The following is a 19,660-nucleotide window of genomic DNA, read 5'->3' on the forward strand; positions in this document are numbered from 1 at the left end:
ATAATACATTGTATATCTGGCAGTCGGGTGTGCCCGTGGCCATCGGAAATGTAAAGACGACGCTTTTAGAAAGTGATAGCGCCATCGCGTTTTAAAAACGCGTTAGAAGAAGGACGGTTTCGCTATCCAAGGCGAATCGAAAAGTGTGCGTGTTGCGAGAATCAGAGTTGATCGAGACGTCGAAGCATAGAGTCGTTAGAATTGAGTTGCGAGTGTTGTCGAGTGTTAGAGTTGCTAGTGAGAGAGAGAGAGAGAGAGAGAGAGAGAGAGAGTTACCAAATAGTTGTCAAGTTATTTGTTGTAAATACGAGCGTTGCATTTAGTTTTCCTGTTAATCAAACATCGTTTCTCTGTCTAACTAATATCTGTATTTTCAATCCATTATTAATATATTCCGATATTACAAGTGGGGGCTCGTCCGGGATTGAATAAGACAGAGAAACGATACGATTTAACGGAGCTATTTCTGCGGGAGTAGAAAAGAATAGAATAAAATGGCAAACGTTGAAGACGAACGATTGTCGGATGAAGAGGATTTGACGCTGGAGGAGCTGAGGAGTAAGCTCGCACAGATGAATCTGCCTATATCCGGTGCGAGATCAGTGCTGGTTGCCAGGTTGAACAGAGCGTGCAAACCTGGTCGATCTACTCCTAAGGATTCGAAGCGTGGCGAAGAACCAACAAACCAGCGAGATCTAAGAAGCAAGCAGTCGAGCCTAACGCAGTCAAGAGGGAGAGGAAGACCTCGAGAAGCTGAGGACGAAAGAGCTGAGAGCGCGTCTCGTTAGCTTGGGGTTGAAGGTAACGGGAAGAAAATTCGAACTACGCGCGCGGCTACAGGCGGCCCTAGAAGGAGACGATGTATCGTCGGAAGAAGAGAGCTCCGACGAAAGTGAAGGCGAGGACGATAAACAAGGCGCGCGAGAATACAGGAGAGGCACGCGAGCGGTGTATCAGGACCGCGATGAGTATCAGCAGAAGGCATGCGTCGGTTCGATGTTGAGTCTTACAGACGTGGAAGGCTTATTAGAGAAATTCAGCGGGGATGATCTGCTGAGTGTAAATCAATGGGTGGAAGACTTCGAGGAAATGGCAGAAGTGTGGGGTTGGTCAGACGCCCACATGGTGGCCTATGCTAAGAAATTACTCGCAGGCTCCGCTCAGGCCTTCGTACGACAAGAGCGATGCGCGAAGTTCTGGGCAAAGCTAAAAAAGGCGTTGAGGAATGAGTTTGAAAATGTAGTAAGAGACCAACAGATACATGGCGAGTTATCCCATAGAAAGAAGAAAGCAGATGAGAGTCTGCAACAATATATGTATCACATGTGCGGGATTGCAAAACAAGGAAGGATTGATACGCAATCCTTGATAGACTACATTATTCAAGGCATTCCCGACGAGGTCGCGAACAAGACTGTGCTATACGGAGCCAGGAATATCGAGCAATTAAAAGAGCGTTTCAGGCGCTACGAAGCGATAAGAAGAGATATGGAGATGAGGACGAAATTTGAGGAGCCGAAGAGTAGCAGGGTAAAGCCGGTGGCGAAGCTGTCCGAAACCGAGAGGAACAAGGAACCCGGTCGATCTGGAGATGCGAGGAAGGCGCGATGCTACAATTGCGGTGATGCGGAGCACGTGTGTGCGGAGTGTCCGAGCAAGTCGAGAGGACCTAAATGCTTCAAATGTAGGGAGTACGGACACATCGCATCAAGTTGCGACAATTTGGGTGAGCCCTCAAAAAAAGTTTACAGCGTGTTTCGGTCGTTACAAACAAGGCGTGGTAAGGATGTTAAGATGGAAAATTTCGAATTGAGCGCGTTGATAGACACCGGTAGTGAGCTGACTCTAATGCGAGCAGATCAGCATGTGAAAATCGGAGCGCCCAGATTAAGTCGGGAAATCGTTGGATTTCGCGGTGTCGGTTCCGGAAGGAATTTTACGCTCGGGAAATTTTCGACGAACATTATTATAGACAATGAGTCGTACTGTATAACCATACACGTAGTTCCAGACACAGTGATGCAACATTCGCTTATTATTGGCGCAGACTTTTTGGACACTGTTGAAATAAGTATAAAAGGGGGAGAATCTTTTATTAGTAGAATAAAGGACGAAAATCCCGATGAGTGTCCGGAAGTCCTCAAGATAGATGTAGAGACACAGGCGAGTGAGATAGATTTGTCGCACGTTAAGGACATGCAACATAGGCTAAAAAGAGATTTGAAGAGAACCAAAGCATTGCTAAGAGACGCTCAAACGATGCTGGAGAGATCGAAAGGTGACTCGACGGGTAAAGCAGCTTTACGACAGCTGAAGAACCAGTTAGAAGATGCAGAATGCGCTAGAGCAGTTGCAGTTAAAGCGAAACAGGCACTGGAGCAAGAACTGAATGAGACGCAGGCTTCGTTGCAGGAAGTACTGCGGCAACGTTCCGAAGCAGAAGATCGTGTTAATGTAGCTAGTCGCGAACGAACTGAGCTACTGTCGCAATTGGAAGAAAATAAAGAAGAGTTAGCAGAAGTTTTGAAGAAGTATCGGGCAGCTGTGCAGCAAGTGTCGGAGGAACGGAGAATAGTGGCAAGACACGTGGTGATTGGTAAAGTGGACCACGAGATGGTGTCCTCGTCGGATTCTTGCGGCCAGCAGGAGGACTTAGCGAACATCACGAGGAGGAAGAATCTGGCTAAACAACAGCAACAGGATGTTGTTGATGATATTTGCGAATTTACTGAGAAGGATAGCGTTGCGGGTGTGAGGGTTGTTTCAAGTTTTCGGATAGACTCGAAGAGAGTGAATGCAAGGCGAACGAAAAGACAAGGGAAGTCGCACGTGCGGAATCCCTCCAATAATATCGATACGAAGATTCGATATACAAAGGATGTGGATGACGAGGACGACGATGGGATTGTCGAGGACACGATGAACGTGAAGACCTTCGAAAAAGAAGAGATCATAGTCTCGGTAGATGGTAAGTTGTCAACGTCTTCCATGTACGAACCGAGCCTACGAAAATGTCACGATGCTGCCACGACGATCAAAGCCCCTGACAAGAGTGAAATGGGTAAACAAACAACGGAGAGGAAGATAGAGGAAGAGCGAAAGAGGAGCAGTAGCATCGAGGACGACCAGGCCGCGGTGTTCCAAGAGGAACGAGATCAGCTGCGTGCGGACGCAAAGAGACGGATTGAGGAGATCCAAATCCGAAACAAGCGGGCGTATAACAGGAGACGCAAGAAGGCGACAGCATACAGGACGGGAGATCTAGTGGCAATCGAGAGGATGCAGAGGGGTCCCGGGCTAAAGCTGCATCCGAAGTTTCTTGGACCGTATCGGGTGATAAAAGTCCTGCAAAATGACCGATGCATAGTGCAGCGAGAGGGGGAGCACGAAGGGCCACGTACAACTTCCACGGCAGCCGATCACATGAAATGGTGGAATGCTGACGATAGTGATGTAAGTGCGAGCGGCGATGATGAGCACATCTGAGGGCAGATGTGATTGTCAGGAAAGGCCGATTGTAATATCGTAGAATAGCTTTGATTGGAGATCGGCAGAAAATAGAAAACCCGTGTACGTCGTGTTTCTGTGGTTCGTCTACATTTAAGAGTGCCTACGTGACTAAAGGCACGTAGTTGGTAGTTCTTACATAGGTATGAGGGAAACAATAGACAACGTTAGAAGAAGGACGGTTTCGCTATCCAAGGCGAATCGAAAAGTGTGCGTGTTGCGAGAATCAGAGTTGATCGAGACGTCGAAGCATAGAGTCGTTAGAATTGAGTTGCGAGTGTTGTCGAGTGTTAGAGTTGCTAGTGAGAGAGAGAGAGAGAGAGAGAGAGAGAGAGTTACCAAATAGTTGTCAAGTTATTTGTTGTAAATACGAGCGTTGCATTTAGTTTTCCTGTTAATCAAACATCGTTTCTCTGTCTAACTAATATCTGTATTTTCAATCCATTATTAATAAATTATAATTAATCGAACAAAATTACACCTTTAATATATTCCGATATTACATTACCGTGATGTAATATTTATCATGCTTATTTTGTACGTAAAACGAATCGTTGGAATATTCCCGAAGCTAACGAAGCATTTCCCAAAAGTTAAACCGAAGAAATTAACGCGAATAGTTAAGTGAAATTTTTCCATTAACTTGCTGACCAACCGGCAAATAAAAAATCATAAAAATTGTTTCAATGTGTTGAGGTCACGCATAACTTCTTTTTTCATTGACGATTACCAAACAGGTAAAATTTCGAAATTGTACGAAGGCCACGTGACCAGATCGTATTGGAATTTGAAGTGCATGGAAAAAGACAACTCGAAGTACAAACCTTGAGCTGTACTACTCGAAGTACAAACGTGAACTAATGGATGCAGAAAAGCAATTAACGCCAAACATCCGAACAGCATCTTGGAGCCCGTCATTGTTCTGAAATAAAAGAAGTGACGAATTAAAAAGACGCAGGACTAATAATAATAAAGGAAACTTAGTTCGTATTATAAATTGAATTTACATCAGAAAAGAAGCACGATCAAGCGAAACAGATCGTAGAAATGACAAATATCATCGATATACGTTTCAGTGTAATTTCACTTTTGAAAATTATTTAGTTTAATACGATCGTATTCATCGCTCTGAAACTTTCATTGTGCTGCAATTTGTGCTGCGTCTTTTTAATTTCTCTATCTTTCTGTGTTTTCGGAAAAATTACTTGAAAGATTAAGAATTGCTTGCCTTATTTTATTTTCGATTAGTTAGGATTTGATTATTCCTAAGGTTTATTAGGTTTATTATTTATAACAGGTTTTATCACTTGTTTATTATTTAGGAGTTTGTTATTTTAGGATTAGTACCTTTTAGGATTTCTTATCCTTCGAGTTTCTGTTTCAGATATCTAGGTCTATTTCAAGATGTTTTATTACATTAGGATTATTTATTCGATTAAGATAATTTAAGAGTTTCACAATGTACAAAGAAATAATCGCGTGAAATTTAGATTTATGCTTTAAACGTATTAAACACGCGGTAATTTCAATGTCTGTAGCCTCGAACGTGTTCTGATTAGTTGTGTCATTGTCTGTGACATTGAAATCACAAAAATCCATTGCAAGTGTGCTGTCATGCAATGTGGATGTAATTGGGTTTTTTGGGGTTAGGTTGGGGTTAGGTTGTATCATCTGATTTGTACAATACTATTTTAACGCAAGGACAGGAAAGTTATTATATATTTCCCGTCCATTATTTGAATCGTTGTGAAGTGTAACGAATTATATTCGATTCGAGGAGATGTTAATGAATTACCCATTTCATATGTAATTACATGGAAATAAAAATCATTGCAAAAATAATTGATCTAATGACAACGGAATTTCCAATATTTTTTTGTTTCGTCACGTCTTTTTCATAATATATCTTTTATAGGTACGTGATTTATTAATCGTTCGAATGGAAATAATTATTCGTATAATATTCAAACGATTCTAGCCATAAAATAAATTAAAACGATACCTGTAATGCAATCTGCGTATGACGTCAACCTCGATCTATGCTTATACAAGAAATTTTATCAATCAATGACTAGATATACAATAATCAAGTATTATAAAATTTCCTGAAAACCTTTAGGTGTTAATATTAAGGTGTTAATATCTTTAATATTTGCAAGTTATTGTTTAGCGCTAATTAGTTAGAATGTAACAAGTGGTGTACCAGAATTGAGATAATTAAGCCACACGAACAATCTTATTTAGATCTTTTTAATTTTTTAATTCTCTTTTGCTCTAATACTTCGTAAAATTAATCTTCATTAGCTACTACACTTCATAGAATAACAAGAGATAATTTTTCTTATATAACGTTTCATTCATAAAATCTATCATTAAAGTATATCTTCATAAAAATATCATTCCATACTAACGGTATATTTGGTGTCATACGAGATAACAGTTACCAGTGATGACATATGTAACTTTATAAAGATATCTCGTTTTATTATATATTAAAAGAATGTACTCATTGCTGCTATATTTCAGATGAAAAAAAGGAGGCAACGATTTTACAGTAAAATCGTTCGTTTACAACTGATTCATTTACATTTCATGATAATACTGTGCATTCTGAATATGCTATGATTTGGTTTAAAATAATAAATAGTCCATTCTTGCATACTATTACTCCAGCTTTACTTGTATTTTCGATATTGGTATAAATAGAAAGACAATTAATGTCGTTCGAGTCTATTTTCGGATCATTTATATTACGTTTAATCCATATAGTTATTATATGAGACATAGTATCGTAAAATTTGGAAGAATAAAACGTTCGTACAGGAAGTACATTTTATAAGAACTCCAACAAATCTGCGTGTGCACCTAAGATACAAACTGATAGTGATTGTTCATAAGTTTATATACATTATCTAATGTCAATCGAAGGTATCAATTCTTTTTCTCCATAAGAGTACTTTTTCATTTATATGTGTTCAAAAATACATGTGTTCAACCGTGAAGCATATGTCACCTACAACGAAAAAGAGTTTTCCTATACTTAATATTTCCTTTATATACCTATGAAAAGTCTATTCTTCGCGTAGTATGAAATTATGAATAAATCTGGAATATTGTTCAATCTGAAAAGAAAAATAACTTATTGACATCATTCATTGATACGAGATTCAGAATGTTTGTTTTGTCTTGCAGAAAAAGAAGGCAGCCCTCCCTTTCTTTTAATGTGAAATAGAAAGCGAAAATTTGAAAACAGATTTTTTGGAAATTTACTTGCAAATATCGTTTTCAATATCGTGATTTTCTTCCCAATGGTACTGTACTTTCAAATTTTCCAGTATCCCTCTAAAAACAAAAAGTCGAACCTCGTTATTATTAACGCAGGCATTACAAGGAAGAGAAGTATTAGAAAGCAGCTCCTTTTTATTATGGATTTCTTTATAATCATGTAAATAAGAAATTCCGGAAATTTTTTCCTCAAGAATTTAATTCTTGTGTTTTGATTGATAATTATTACACTGCATACTAACTTTTCGCATACTGTTCGCGTCTAACAATTTCCTAATAATAACTACTTCAAAATTACATATGTTCTTGCACGAATTCAAAAGTACGTATGATACAATTATTATTTATCAAAAAATTCCAAGTTAGTAACTTTCTTTTCAAATGGCAAATAACATATACTTTGACTTACCTGTAAGTTTTTGTTCCTAATCATCATTTCCTCTTATAGAACACATCATTATTGTTCTCATAATTACTACCAGTGTCATAGATATTGTAGTGGCTACAACTGAATTAATAGAAAATGATAAATAACTGTGTATAACACTAACACATAACTGTGTGTAACAATGACACATAACTTTTACTTACATATCAGTCGATACGGGATTACTGTGATATCCTGTTGATGTTTCTTAAGGCACTTGATTAGGTGCGATACGGTATCATTCCTTATGGTATACTGTAGATAAGTATTTTAGAAAATAACAAGAATAAATCTAAATTATTCAGAGGTTCCAGTTTCGGCTTAGACATAAATACAGGACCATTTGCAAAGAAGAAAGGGTGCGTTTCTACAGCCTCGTTATAGTAACCATGAATACCAATCTCTGAATTACTGGTTACTAAACATAAATATCCTATAAAATTTAATATATTTCTTTAATTTTTAATACATACATGAGTTAGTAGTTCTAAATTATGAATCATCCTACCTGTGATATTACACTTTTCCTTATAATATCATCACTCAAGTGAACAACATTAAGATGTCATCCTATCTTACTGTGAAGATACTTAGTTATGTTATCTAACATTATAAAAATATCATCAAATTCAAGTCCTTTTATTCACATCACATGGCCACGACGATCTGGTTCTTCGTTATATAATGTTCTAAAATTTGTCGTATATATAGGATGTACAAACCGTGATATCAAGGTATCAGTTCTTCCTTCCCAAGGGACAGTTTCATTAAAATTCTGATAGAATTAAAAATTAATTATTAATATTCTAACAATCATATATGTTAAATACATTATAGTCAACGATATATACCTGAGCGAATGTAGGGGTGATTCCTTGATAATTATAAATGTCATCAGCCCACATCATTGTGCCACTTCTTTGTACTCTAGCCTCTAGATTAACAGCCTAAACAAACATACGAAATTTTATAGAAGCTGTACAAAATATAGTATATATGCGCAATATTGAAGCGTTCAAGGGGATATAAAGGTAATGTACATCACATACACGTGTACTCTCATGCAACAAAATACAATTAGATTTAATAGTATAAGCTCTTTTATTCATCATAATAGATTGGAAATTTAAGTGTCTTACGAGGGTGAGTAAAAAGTTACCCGCTCTGTCGGTGTAGAATTTATTTTAAGCAATTGTCAAAAAAGACATACATCATTTTTTGACATAATCACTCAATTTCTGTATACACTTTGTCCATTTGCCGAAGGACCTTCGTATTTTCTCATTAAAAAATGTTTTGGGCTGAGCTGCGAACCACGAATGCATCGTCGTCTTCACCTTTTCATCAGCTTTTTCGGCATCCATCTCGCACAAACTTTTTAAAACCCAAATCTGTCGTGCACTATTGCATAAGCAGAGCCGTGGCTGATTTGCAAATGATTTGCCACATTATCCAGTGTCACTCGTCTATTCCATAGAGCATAAGTTCATGAACACGTTCAATGTTGTCAACGTGGATGTGGACGGGCGTCCACCTGTTTTTTCATAACACTTGTGCGATCTTCTTTGAACCTTTGTGCCCATTCAAACACACTTCGTGACAAAACACTTTCTCCATAATGTGCATTAAATCTTTGATAAATATAGGCATCAAACATAACCTCCGACCACAAGAAACGAATCACAGCATTCTGCACTGTTTTCCTGCAAATCACCATTGCAAAGCGCCATTACTCGCGCAACGGTCACAAACGAATTGACGTAACACAAAGAAACCTGCGCAGCAGCACTGAACAGATATTGACGTCATACGAAGAGTGCAGATGGATCAATACGGTCGACAGAAGTTTTAACTATCTGGAGTGCGGATAAATTTTTACTGAGAGTCGTATAGGAATCTATAATCTGTAAGTACACCTTTGGCTGAATAGAAATTTCTCTTACATATAGTCAAAAATGCAGAAACTGTGTATTGAATTGGAAAGTGATAAAAAATAAGTGAAGTTTCGAGGTTGCATGTGATTGCATGAGTACACAGGACGTTTTTAGCGAATAAAAAGTAATTTTGAAAGACACGAGACTTATCGTGTATTTTATGCACTCTCTGTGTCCGAATTTCCAGAAGCTCTCTATCTTATGAAGCGTTTTAGATTAGCCGGAAAATTTTGTACGTACATACAAAAAGTATACGATCTAAGTGGAATATTCCATTATTCTCTTGATACAACAGAAACGAAATTTACAGAACTTCTCAGAAAGTTGGTTTATTATTACCAAATTAATAGAATTAATATACGTTTATCATCTTTACATACCTAAGTCGTGGAGGTTTATCGTGCGTAAAAAATTAGTGTCGTTTCAAAGTTACATTTCGTACATTTTAAGCCTATAATTTGTAACGTACAAAACAATGTAAATTTGAGCTGTTTCTTATCTCCACAATAAGAAAATCCAACTTTACGTTTTTTACACAATGATATTTATGGAACAGTAATATCATATTATTGCATCGCTTGGAGAATGAAGTCAAGGTACGATGTGACCCTAGTGTAAACGCTGGGATACCCAGCTGTGCCGCACTTATAAGCATAAGACACAATACCTATTAAATACGAGGTTAATTCATGTTGTATCAGCAGTGGTCCGCCGCGGTCAGCCTGAAAGGATCGTTAAATTTTTAATCAAAGATACTGAAATATATCGATCGAATTGTATTAAAATTATACTTATATACAGTAATAATCTTCTATTGATTTGTGTATTGAAATACTCCAATTTATAACGTACATGTTATATGTATTTTGAGCAAAACTAAGATTAGGAGGAAATTAGATTAAATACCATAACGAGGTGTGAGAAGTGGGCAAAACTATTAAATTGTGTTTATCTATTATTTTTAATGTTTAAGACGTCGATTTGATGTTAATTCGAATTGACGTGTCTTCAGATACCGTATAGTTTGTAGTAACTCTGTAACTTAATTACCGTACAAGAATCCTTTCCACCCTGAGCACGTTCGGCGCATATTATACCATCAGTGACATCAGGTGCATTAGGAAATTTGGAATAAGCTATTTTGCATTCGGCGTTCTTAATCACTGGCATTTGTACTTCCATTAATGCATTACGTCGTGGTCGTCCTACGAAGAAAATAAGAAAGATATTTAAGACTGGAACTGTTTAATTTTATTATAAAATTGATATCACTTACTATATCTTAATGCTCCCCATCCAGCAACAAGGGGGTTATAGCCGACGAAGTTGCTCTTTCGCAGGAGCTCTTTCGTACAAATGGGATATACGTACCCTGAAAAATAAAAAAATAAATGAAAATGCAGGAAACGAATGACCAAAAGTATGAGAAAGAATTGTACACGCTTTATGACACAATATATGTGTACAGTAAGAAATTTCAGGATATGATACTTCATTAATACTCAATAGCATATATATATATATATATATATATTTGAGGACTTACTCGAAAATGGCACCTCCTCCACCAATCTAAGAATGGCAATATTATGATTGTGTATGTTTTCTATTCCATCCATATGTGCACAATGTGCTGCGGTCAAAACATGCCTAGCCGATATCAGGGAACCTCCGCACTTCCATAGTGGTTTGTCTGGGTTTCGGGGATTACGAAAACCTAATGCAACGATCCATGGCCAAACGCCTAAAATGCAATAGTCATAGTTGTGAATATACATAATTTTTTCTCACATAACGAGTAACAACGATTATTACCTATTCGATATTCGATCATACAGCAGACGATAAGTACATACGTACAAATACTCTGAAATAGAGATTTGATAAAGACAGAAATTAAATTTTTATTCCAGTGGAATACAAATTATTAAATAATTCTATATAATTTCTATTTGAACTATACTGAACTATAAAGTTCAAACGTGTAATTTCTGCCCTAACAGTTTTTGATCTCTATCCATATTATTACTCCTATATCAATTTTTTATTTCGAGCAAAAAGATACTCTTCCTAACATGAAGTAAAAGAAAGAAATAATTCAAGTTAATAAGTAAAGTTACTACCGATAAAATCATAGCATTATTATTTAGTCTAATTGAAATGTACATTGATGTGCTGTTTAATGCCTTTAAAGTTCATTCTTTGCAGTAAATGGCTTATTATTAATCGGAAAGAAAGACATAAAATGTACCAAGTTCAGCTGGTTTACCATCGACCACCACCCTGGTATGAGAGACGTTGCTAAAACCACAGTATGGTGGTCGCAAAGCCTTATACTTATACACAGTTTTTATTAAAATTTCTCTCTTCTCTTTGTTTGGATCGTTCGGACAGCAAACGATCGTAACATTGCCCTGGTATCTGCACACTGATCGTCTATAAAAATCGGTGGCTGTACGGTACTGTATCTGCCATATTTCTTGCAGAGGTTTACATTTTCTGTAGTCAAGGCACCTGCCTTCTTGATTGTCCGGTGTGGTACATTCTGGATCAAACAATTTTAAAACATTTATACAGTTCAAAGATGCGTAAGAAAGCGACACCGATTACTCAACTTTCGAAGTAGGAAGCCGATCAAGTCCACCGGATTGCCCTACAGACACGTATTAATCCGTAAGAGTTAGTCATCATGTTGATAATAATTATCTAAAGAAACTTTTCACGTGAAAATATAAACTTTTAATTGATTAGATATTGTGTTAGCCATACTTAAGAAAGAAAATGAAAATGAATGAAATGAAAGAAAAGGACTACCTTCAACCTCATTTTTTAAATAAACACTTTGTCAGTTTTGCGGTAAATAAATTCTTAGGAATTCAGGACAGTTTTTAGTGAATCATTTTGTTTCGACCGTTCGCGGAGAGACGCGATCGCGAGATAGCACGTCAACGAGAGTTGTAAGTTCCCGTTACGATTAAATAATCGACGCCACGAACTGATCGATCCCCTTATTTCGATTATGATAATAAGGGTAGTTCAATGAAATTCCACAGAATTAACACAAATAAATTAATGTTTATTTCAACAACTTATTAACTAGAAAGATATAAATGGAACAAAAAAAATGTAACTGCGTTTTGGTTGATAAGTAATGCGCGACATACCACATGTGTTGACGGTTCGACTTCTGGAAAAGTTCTGAACGCCTTTCGATTTTTTTCGTTTTTTCTGGAAGGTGACCCCCACTACGTTCGGATCACGCCACATTCTTTTACTGCGAGGTAAAATACGGGCCACGAGTCGACGTTTCTGGAAGTCGCCCTGCTTAATGAACCATGCGCTTGCCACTACAATGTTTGTTTGCCGGGCAGACGCGACGATCCGTCTGCGACATTATAGTGCCGCGATCGATAGTTAAGAATATGACCTATGGTAAGCCGCATGGCGTAACATTCTCCCCCCGTTGAGAGGGTACCGATCAAACTAGGGAGGTGTGGTTGAAGTTCCCATCTTATTTCGTCTCGGTGGCTAGTTGTTCGGGTTTCTCGAGATCGGGTTGAATTGGCAGTGGGACAAGCCTTTTGACGCCCCGATCCAAAATGCTCTTTGCCGTCTGAACTGTAGCTGTCCGGATGACACCATCGGCGCCTGGATGAACCTTGATAACTCGGCCCAGAGGCCAATGCATGGAGGGAACGTTGTCCTCTCTGAGGATGACGATTGTGCCCTTTTGGATGCTGTGTCCACCCTTGCTCCATTTATTGCGGTTGGTTAGCTCGTTCAAATACTCCTTATGCCAGCGGTTCCAAAAATGTTGTTTAAGCTGTTGGATATGCTGCCATTTGGAGAGTCGGTTCGATGGAATGTCTCTGAAATCTCGATCACGTAAGCACATTAATGAATCGCCAATGAGGAAATGTCCGGGAGTGAGGGCTAGGAGATCATTTGGATCGGTGGAGATAGGAGTTAGCGGGCGGGAATTGAGGACTGCTTCTATTTCTATGATAAGAGTATTACGGTGTTAAGCTCATATGTTTCTGTTTCTCCACTCGCGCTGCGCCATAATATCCTTTGATATTTCCGATCCTCTGGTCGTACGAGGAATTGCCGATACATTTTCTCGATGTCGCCAGTGAGTACGTACTGATGAGCGCGGAATCTAATTAATATACAAAATAAATTGTGAATTGATTCGAGAATATAGGATTTCCCCATTTTCATGATTATCGTGATTTTTGTATAAATATATTTTTTAAGATACTAATAATTAGGTACTTATAAATTAGTATTATCAATTATTTTGCATTTATAATTCCGCCTCTAGTATAAGTGTTAATTGAAAACTAACTTTATGTTTGAAAAAGTACTAGCAAAGTCGTTGAGTAACAAGCCACTGATGCTAACACAAATAGCATTGTCGTAATTAAATATTTCTAAATATTCATTTTTCATTTTGAACCTGTAGAAACAATTTATTATATATACTATTAGCTAAGTAATTGCATATTTAATTAAGTCGAAATATAAAACTTAGTTATTTTAATAATTTAAAAAATAAAAAACTGACAAACATTTCAATTTAATTTATGGTTGGAACAAAAGACAGTTATTTTTCATTAATTGAAATATTGCAATGCAGAGTACTTTCGAAAATACGCCGAGAGTATTCCTGATGGTGAAACGAGCGTTGCTTCATCGAACGCAGCTAAAGAAAACAACATCTATGTAGTTGGTGGTACGATGCCTGAAATAGAGGGCGATAAATTGTACAATACCTGTACTATTTGGGGTCCCGATGGAACTTTGATAGCAAAACACCGAAAGGTAAGTAATATATTCCTTTATGGCTTTGGATTTGAAAATATTGGGGTGAAGAAAGTGACTCTATCTAGGAATAATTTAGGAATATACATATGTACATACGTATACTATAACCAATTCTATAATTTACGGTTTATAAAATACGTTATGATACGGGAAACGCCCATTTTTGTTGTAATGTGTAATATAAATTTTTCACATACTTAAAATATTATTATACTTATTTTTTCTCCTTTTTAAACATTATTAAATGATAAGATTTTTTAATAAAAGAAAGTGATAAAAACGCTGTCAGTTATTAAATAAAAAATAATTAAAGTTTAGGAGTTGGTAACTTTGATATTAAATTACAAAAGTTGCAGCAATAGAATTAGCGACTACATTTTTATGTTATTAGGTACATCTATTCGACATCGACATTCCTAATAAGATTACTTTTCGAGAGAGTGATTCACTCAGTCCTGGTAACTCCCTAACGACGTTCGACGTGAAGGGCTGCAAAATAGGTATTGGCATTTGCTATGATATTAGATTCGAGGAAATGGCACGCATTTATCGTAACAAAGGTACAGTAACTTAATCGATCAATACTTAACTAGCAAAAAATTAAATATCTTTCTTAAATATATTCTATATAAAATTAATATAATCTGTAACTCTGTATAAAAAGAAGCTTAATTTAAAAAACCAGTATATTTGCTGAAAATGAAACAAATAAAAGAATTAAAAGCACAATAAGAGGACTGTCCTCGCATATTCAGAAATGATGGAATGTGAACCGTGCAACTACGAAGTTAATTGGTATTCGGTGGCTTCATATTTCCTGCTTCTCTGGGTTAGGTTGCCAAATGCTGATATATCCAGCGGCATTCAATATGACCACTGGACCACTGCACTGGTCATTACTTCAGCGTTCCAGAGCGAATGATAATCACTTATACGTTGCCTGCATATCACCGGCTCGTGTTCCTTCAGCAAGTTACGTCGCATGGGGGCATACACAGTTGACCAATCCCTGGGGAAAGATTCTTTACGATTTGGAAACTCAAGAGAATATGACAGTCACCGATGTCAAAAAAAAAAAAAAAAAAAAAAAATATGAGGCATACTATATAAGATTGTCATCGATTTAAAATCAAAGTATGAAAAGGATACCCTGGAGAGAGTAAAACACAGAATCATTCCAACTAAACATTCAGATCGTACCGACACCTAGGTATCGTCTTACAATTAAATCTCGGTCTCGAATGGATTAAAATGAAATACATACTTGCAGCTTCAACATCTTCAATATCGAGGAGATTCAAACTTTACAAATAAATGTAAATTGCGATGTAAAACAAAGCGATGTAAAAAGGGAAAAAGGAGGAAAGAAGGAACAGGGAAGCAAAGAGAAGAAACGAATTTTTCATTTTCTCGAAACTGGATCAAGTTTCAGGAAGACCATCCAAGTAATTGATGTCCTCTGTAATTATTTGTTAATCATGCGCGGAATCAGAACGATTCGACCTCGTTCCAAAGCAAATCGTTACTAGAGTAGAGACGGGAATTAATAATTCGTGTCAATTGTTCGATCGTGTTCACAAATTCAAATGCGGTTGAGTGGCGGAAACCATTTATAACACGTCCCATACAGCGTAGATCGCATACACGTCTTAGGATGTATTTTTGGTACTTATATATACTCTATATATATATTCTTACTCTATATATACTTATATGTACTCTATATATATTCTCTATCTTAGATATACCATAAAATATTTCGTGAAATCGCGTATTCGTGTCTAATGTCAGGGATTCTCTTTCCACAAGTCTGCGTTTTCTATATTATCTTTCTTCCTTATCAGTAGGCATTCTCACAATTTGTGATTAATACTGCTCGTACAGGAATATTAGGTTTTTGACGTTGTAAAATTTCACGTGAAATAATAATGCCTATATATTGACTAATTTATCAATTAATTAAATCCGTGTATATCAAGTTTTCTATAATTTAGTACTTTCGTGTAACTACAGAAATTTGATGCAATATAAAACTTGATTAAAACAGCGATTCATTAGGAAACGAGAATAATGATGCAAATATTTTTTGTAGCCATTATATAGGATTTCGATCGCATAATTAATCAGTATCAACTTACCAGTCTTTAACGGAAGAATAGAAGGAAGGGTAGGCGGTACACAGACCGCAATTATCATCATCTTCATGTAGAGTGTCAAAATGCCGAACATCTTCGTTAGTCGTCAGAAGTCGCGATGAGAAGCGTAAAAGAAGTGCACTAGCCAGAAGTATCTGCGACAGAAATCAGAATACACTCGTTTTCGCATGGTTGGATCAATTTCGCGTGGGACTAACCTGATTGAACCTAACGCGGGATAATTGCTCAACTCACGACCTTAACCAGCCCGCTTGATTCTCTGTAAATGCTTGAAATTGACGCTTGGATTCTTTCCAGATTAACTAGCTTTGCCCCTCCCTCCCTTTATCTATTTTCTTAGATCGACTTAGAATGGATCGAACAAAGGCACAAAAGAATTCGAAGAAAACAACAACTTATTATCCAAATTGTTCATCGAGGGTAATCAATGCTGTATACTTCCTAGAATTAGGATGAATAGGGATTTGGAGAAACCCACCGGCCATGTCCAGAATAATAAAATATCTCGCTTTTGCAATCTCGCGACTCGATCCGCAATGAGGGGTAAAGGATACCGATCCGCGACCGTATATTTATTTAGTTCTCGAAAATCTGCCTATCATCTATCTGAACCATTATTCGTCTTCACGAGTAACACGGGATATAGAAGGGAAAATAAAGGAAAGGAAGGTAGGGATAAGTAGAAGCTTGGGCCCAAGTTTAATTCACTGAAACCAAGCTGCTTGTATTATCACAAAACAAAATTGCCAGTACGTCATTTCCGTACTCTCGTCCTCGCGAAAATGGATTTGTTCGTTAAGAAAAAACGAAGAGACAGGGAAGAGAGGAAAAAGCAAACGGAGAGCGCTTTTAAAAAGCTGGCGAACCGTGTGTTACCACAACGAGATACGCGGTGCTATTTGTCGCTTTAAATTGTGTCGCAACTCGTTTTTCAGATCTTTGCCAGGGACGCGTTAAAACACGCTGCAAATATATTTCTGGCTTTTCTGGGGTTTAACTGAAATATGACAAATAACGTTGTAAAACATATGTACTTATGACTTACAGAGTAATTGAGTGTACAAAATATATAGTATACAAAATAGCCAGCGATTTAGGGCTTTAAAAGATCAAAAGAAAAGAAAAGAAGAAAGATAATATGTTGTGGCAGTCTAAGTCGATCTAAGAAAATAGATAAAGGGAGGGAGGGTCAAAGCTAGTTAATCTGGAAAGAATCCAAGCGTCAATTTCAAGCATTTACAGAGAATCACTATTGAAAGTTCAAAGGCCGACTAGTGAGCTTCATACTATCTCATTTTTTAATCAGGCGATGGATCGACGAATCGTATTGATTTCGAGGATTATTATAGTTCTGTGGGAATTTTAAAGCGTGGTTTGTCTAATCTTGTCTCGTTAGCTACAGACTCTTTGGCGAGCAGCCTGAAACTTGATCCAGTTTCGAGAAAATGAAAAATTCGTTTTTCCTCTTTGCTTCCCTGTTCCTTCTTTCCTCCTTTTTCCCTTTTTACATCGCGTTAAGACCCGTTAAATAATATTGACTGCCGTGGACGCTGGCTGAGAAGTGCACTTTATAACTAGCTTTAAAATCACTGACGTCGATGAGGACAAAGGTAAGTTAGAGGGTCATTTATCCGAGCTGGTGTTATTCCGCTGTACAAACTATTTCCGGCCAGTACCTTTTATGTACTTTCGCTTCCGCTAACAAGCAACGCGCCATGTCCATCACTGTTCTATTATACCTTTCCGCTGTCCCGTTTAATTCATGTACGTATGTTGGGCAATTATTTATTCTTATACCTTTATCCCTAGCAAATTTATAAATTCGATTATTTAAATATTCTTTACCATTATCGCATCTTAATATTTTTAACCTCTTGCCCGTTAAATTTTCGGCTTCATTTACGAACTGTACGAAAGAATCAAAGACCTCATCTTTTGATTTTATACAATAGATCCTAGCTATTTTACTATAATCATCGATAAATGAAATGAAATATTTTTCTCCATTGAATCCGGTAGTCTTAAAGGGACCACATACGTCCATATGAATAATTTCCATTATTTCCCTAGTCTTAGTTCGATTATTTTTGAAAGGTAAGTTATGCATTTTGCTTTCTATACACACCCTACATTTCAAAAGTTCCTTTTCAAATTCATTCGGTATGTCAGTCACTAGCTGCTCTTTACCCAAAATCTCTAAATATTTAAAATTTACGTGTCCTAGCATCCTATGCCATCTTTCCTTTTTACTCATACCACTACGTTCGGCGCTGTTTACTAAGTGCTTCTTCCCTTTCAATATACTTTTTATTCTATATGTCCCATTCTCTTTGAACGCTACAGCTGTAAGTATATTATCCTCATCTATTACTTTCGCAATATTTTCTTTGGAAATAACCGTATTCTTATTGTCTGTTAGTTTACCTAAACTAATCAAATTTGCGGACATTTCTTTCGCGTAAAATACTTTCCTCATATTTATTTTATTTTGTTTTCCGAATGCTTCAAAATAACTTATAACATTCCCAACTTTTGTCGCTTTTATCGATCTATCATCGCCTAAATATATATTTACCGGTTCTTTTAGGTCGATAGATTTATCGAAATAATTTATATTATTAATTATGTGATCGGTACAACCGCTATCTAATAGCCACACTATTTCGTTCTTACTTATTTCATTCGTCTCACTGCTGTTTGCTGCGTGCGCCGTTGCTGTCCATATGCCTGCTCTTGAGTTTCCATGCTCGCCCGTGCCGGTTCTTCATTGACGATGAAAGCTTCCACGTCCTCTGCTCGTATTGCCTTTGTTCTCTCTTCCTCTGTTTCGACCACGTGTTGGCCCATGCCAATAGCCGTTACTGCTTCCCGCTTGGACGCCATTTTGACACTCTCTCGCAAAGTGTCCTAATCTTCCACATCTGAAGCATCCTTCCTTTTTTGCAGAAAAGGCGTTGGTTTGCCTTTCTCCTCGATTGGATTTATTTTTCTTCTCTGCTATTTCTATTTTATTTTTCACATACGCTACCGTTTGATTCTCTTCTTTCAATGCGTCTATTATGTCCGCTATGTAGCTGTATTCTTCGGGTAACGTATTCAGCATGTAATTCAGCTTTTCCCTCTCACTTACTTGTGCGCCCGCACTTTTTAATTCATTTATTAATTTTTCGAAATCGTTAAAGAATGATGCTGAATCACTGTAGTTCTCCAGTCTTATGTTTTCCAATCTTCTTCTGCATACGATCTGCAGTGCCGTCGACTCTTTCAAGTACATTTCATCGAACCTTTTTATTATATCATACGCCGTTTTTCCTTCCCTAACATACTCCAATTGTCTGTTCGATATTGCACTATAAATTATATTTATCGCCTTCAAATCCTTTTTGTCCCAGTCTTCATCGTCTCTTTCGTTCTTCATTCTAGTTGTAACAACCTTGCATTCCTTATATTTGAGAAACATCGTGATTCTTTGCTTCCACATTCCATAATCCTCACCATCGAATATAGGTATCATGATTTCCGAT

At 37.1% G+C, this 19,660-nt stretch overlaps 2 protein-coding genes and 1 long non-coding RNA gene across 3 annotated transcripts; 1 reads left to right on the forward strand and 2 right to left on the reverse strand.

The window, feature by feature from the left end:
- Positions 1-6,909: 6,909 nt before the first annotated feature.
- LOC126875947 (uncharacterized) lies at positions 6,910-7,783 on the reverse strand. The gene is made up of 3 exons (XR_007693796.1): positions 7,728-7,783; positions 7,384-7,652; positions 6,910-7,300 (listed from the first exon to the last, which is right to left on the reverse strand). It is a non-coding gene; the product is annotated as an uncharacterized LOC126875947 (long non-coding RNA).
- Positions 7,784-8,384: 601 nt separating this feature from the next.
- LOC126875930 (venom serine protease Bi-VSP-like) lies at positions 8,385-12,072 on the reverse strand. Its single transcript, XM_050638853.1, has 7 exons — positions 11,648-12,072; positions 11,405-11,589; positions 10,700-11,020; positions 10,430-10,525; positions 10,204-10,358; positions 9,821-9,875; positions 8,385-9,123 (listed from the first exon to the last, which is right to left on the reverse strand). Exons 3-7 carry the CDS (start codon positions 10,929-10,931, stop codon positions 9,095-9,097), a joined length of 567 nt encoding a protein of 188 aa, XP_050494810.1. The 5' UTR covers positions 10,932-11,020; positions 11,405-11,589; positions 11,648-12,072; the 3' UTR covers positions 8,385-9,094.
- On the forward strand, positions 9,086-15,342 carry LOC126875937 (omega-amidase NIT2-like). Its single transcript, XM_050638862.1, has 4 exons — positions 9,086-9,125; positions 13,793-13,977; positions 14,372-14,540; positions 14,815-15,342. The coding sequence occupies exons 2-4, from the start codon at positions 13,894-13,896 to the stop codon at positions 15,105-15,107; spliced, it is 546 nt and encodes a 181-aa protein (XP_050494819.1). The 5' UTR covers positions 9,086-9,125; positions 13,793-13,893; the 3' UTR covers positions 15,108-15,342.
- Positions 15,343-19,660: the final 4,318 nt, after the last annotated feature.

The sequence above is a fragment of the Bombus huntii genome, unplaced genomic scaffold, assembly GCF_024542735.1.
Source record: "Bombus huntii isolate Logan2020A unplaced genomic scaffold, iyBomHunt1.1 ctg00000060.1, whole genome shotgun sequence".
Lineage (NCBI taxonomy): Eukaryota > Metazoa > Arthropoda > Insecta > Hymenoptera > Apidae > Bombus > Bombus huntii.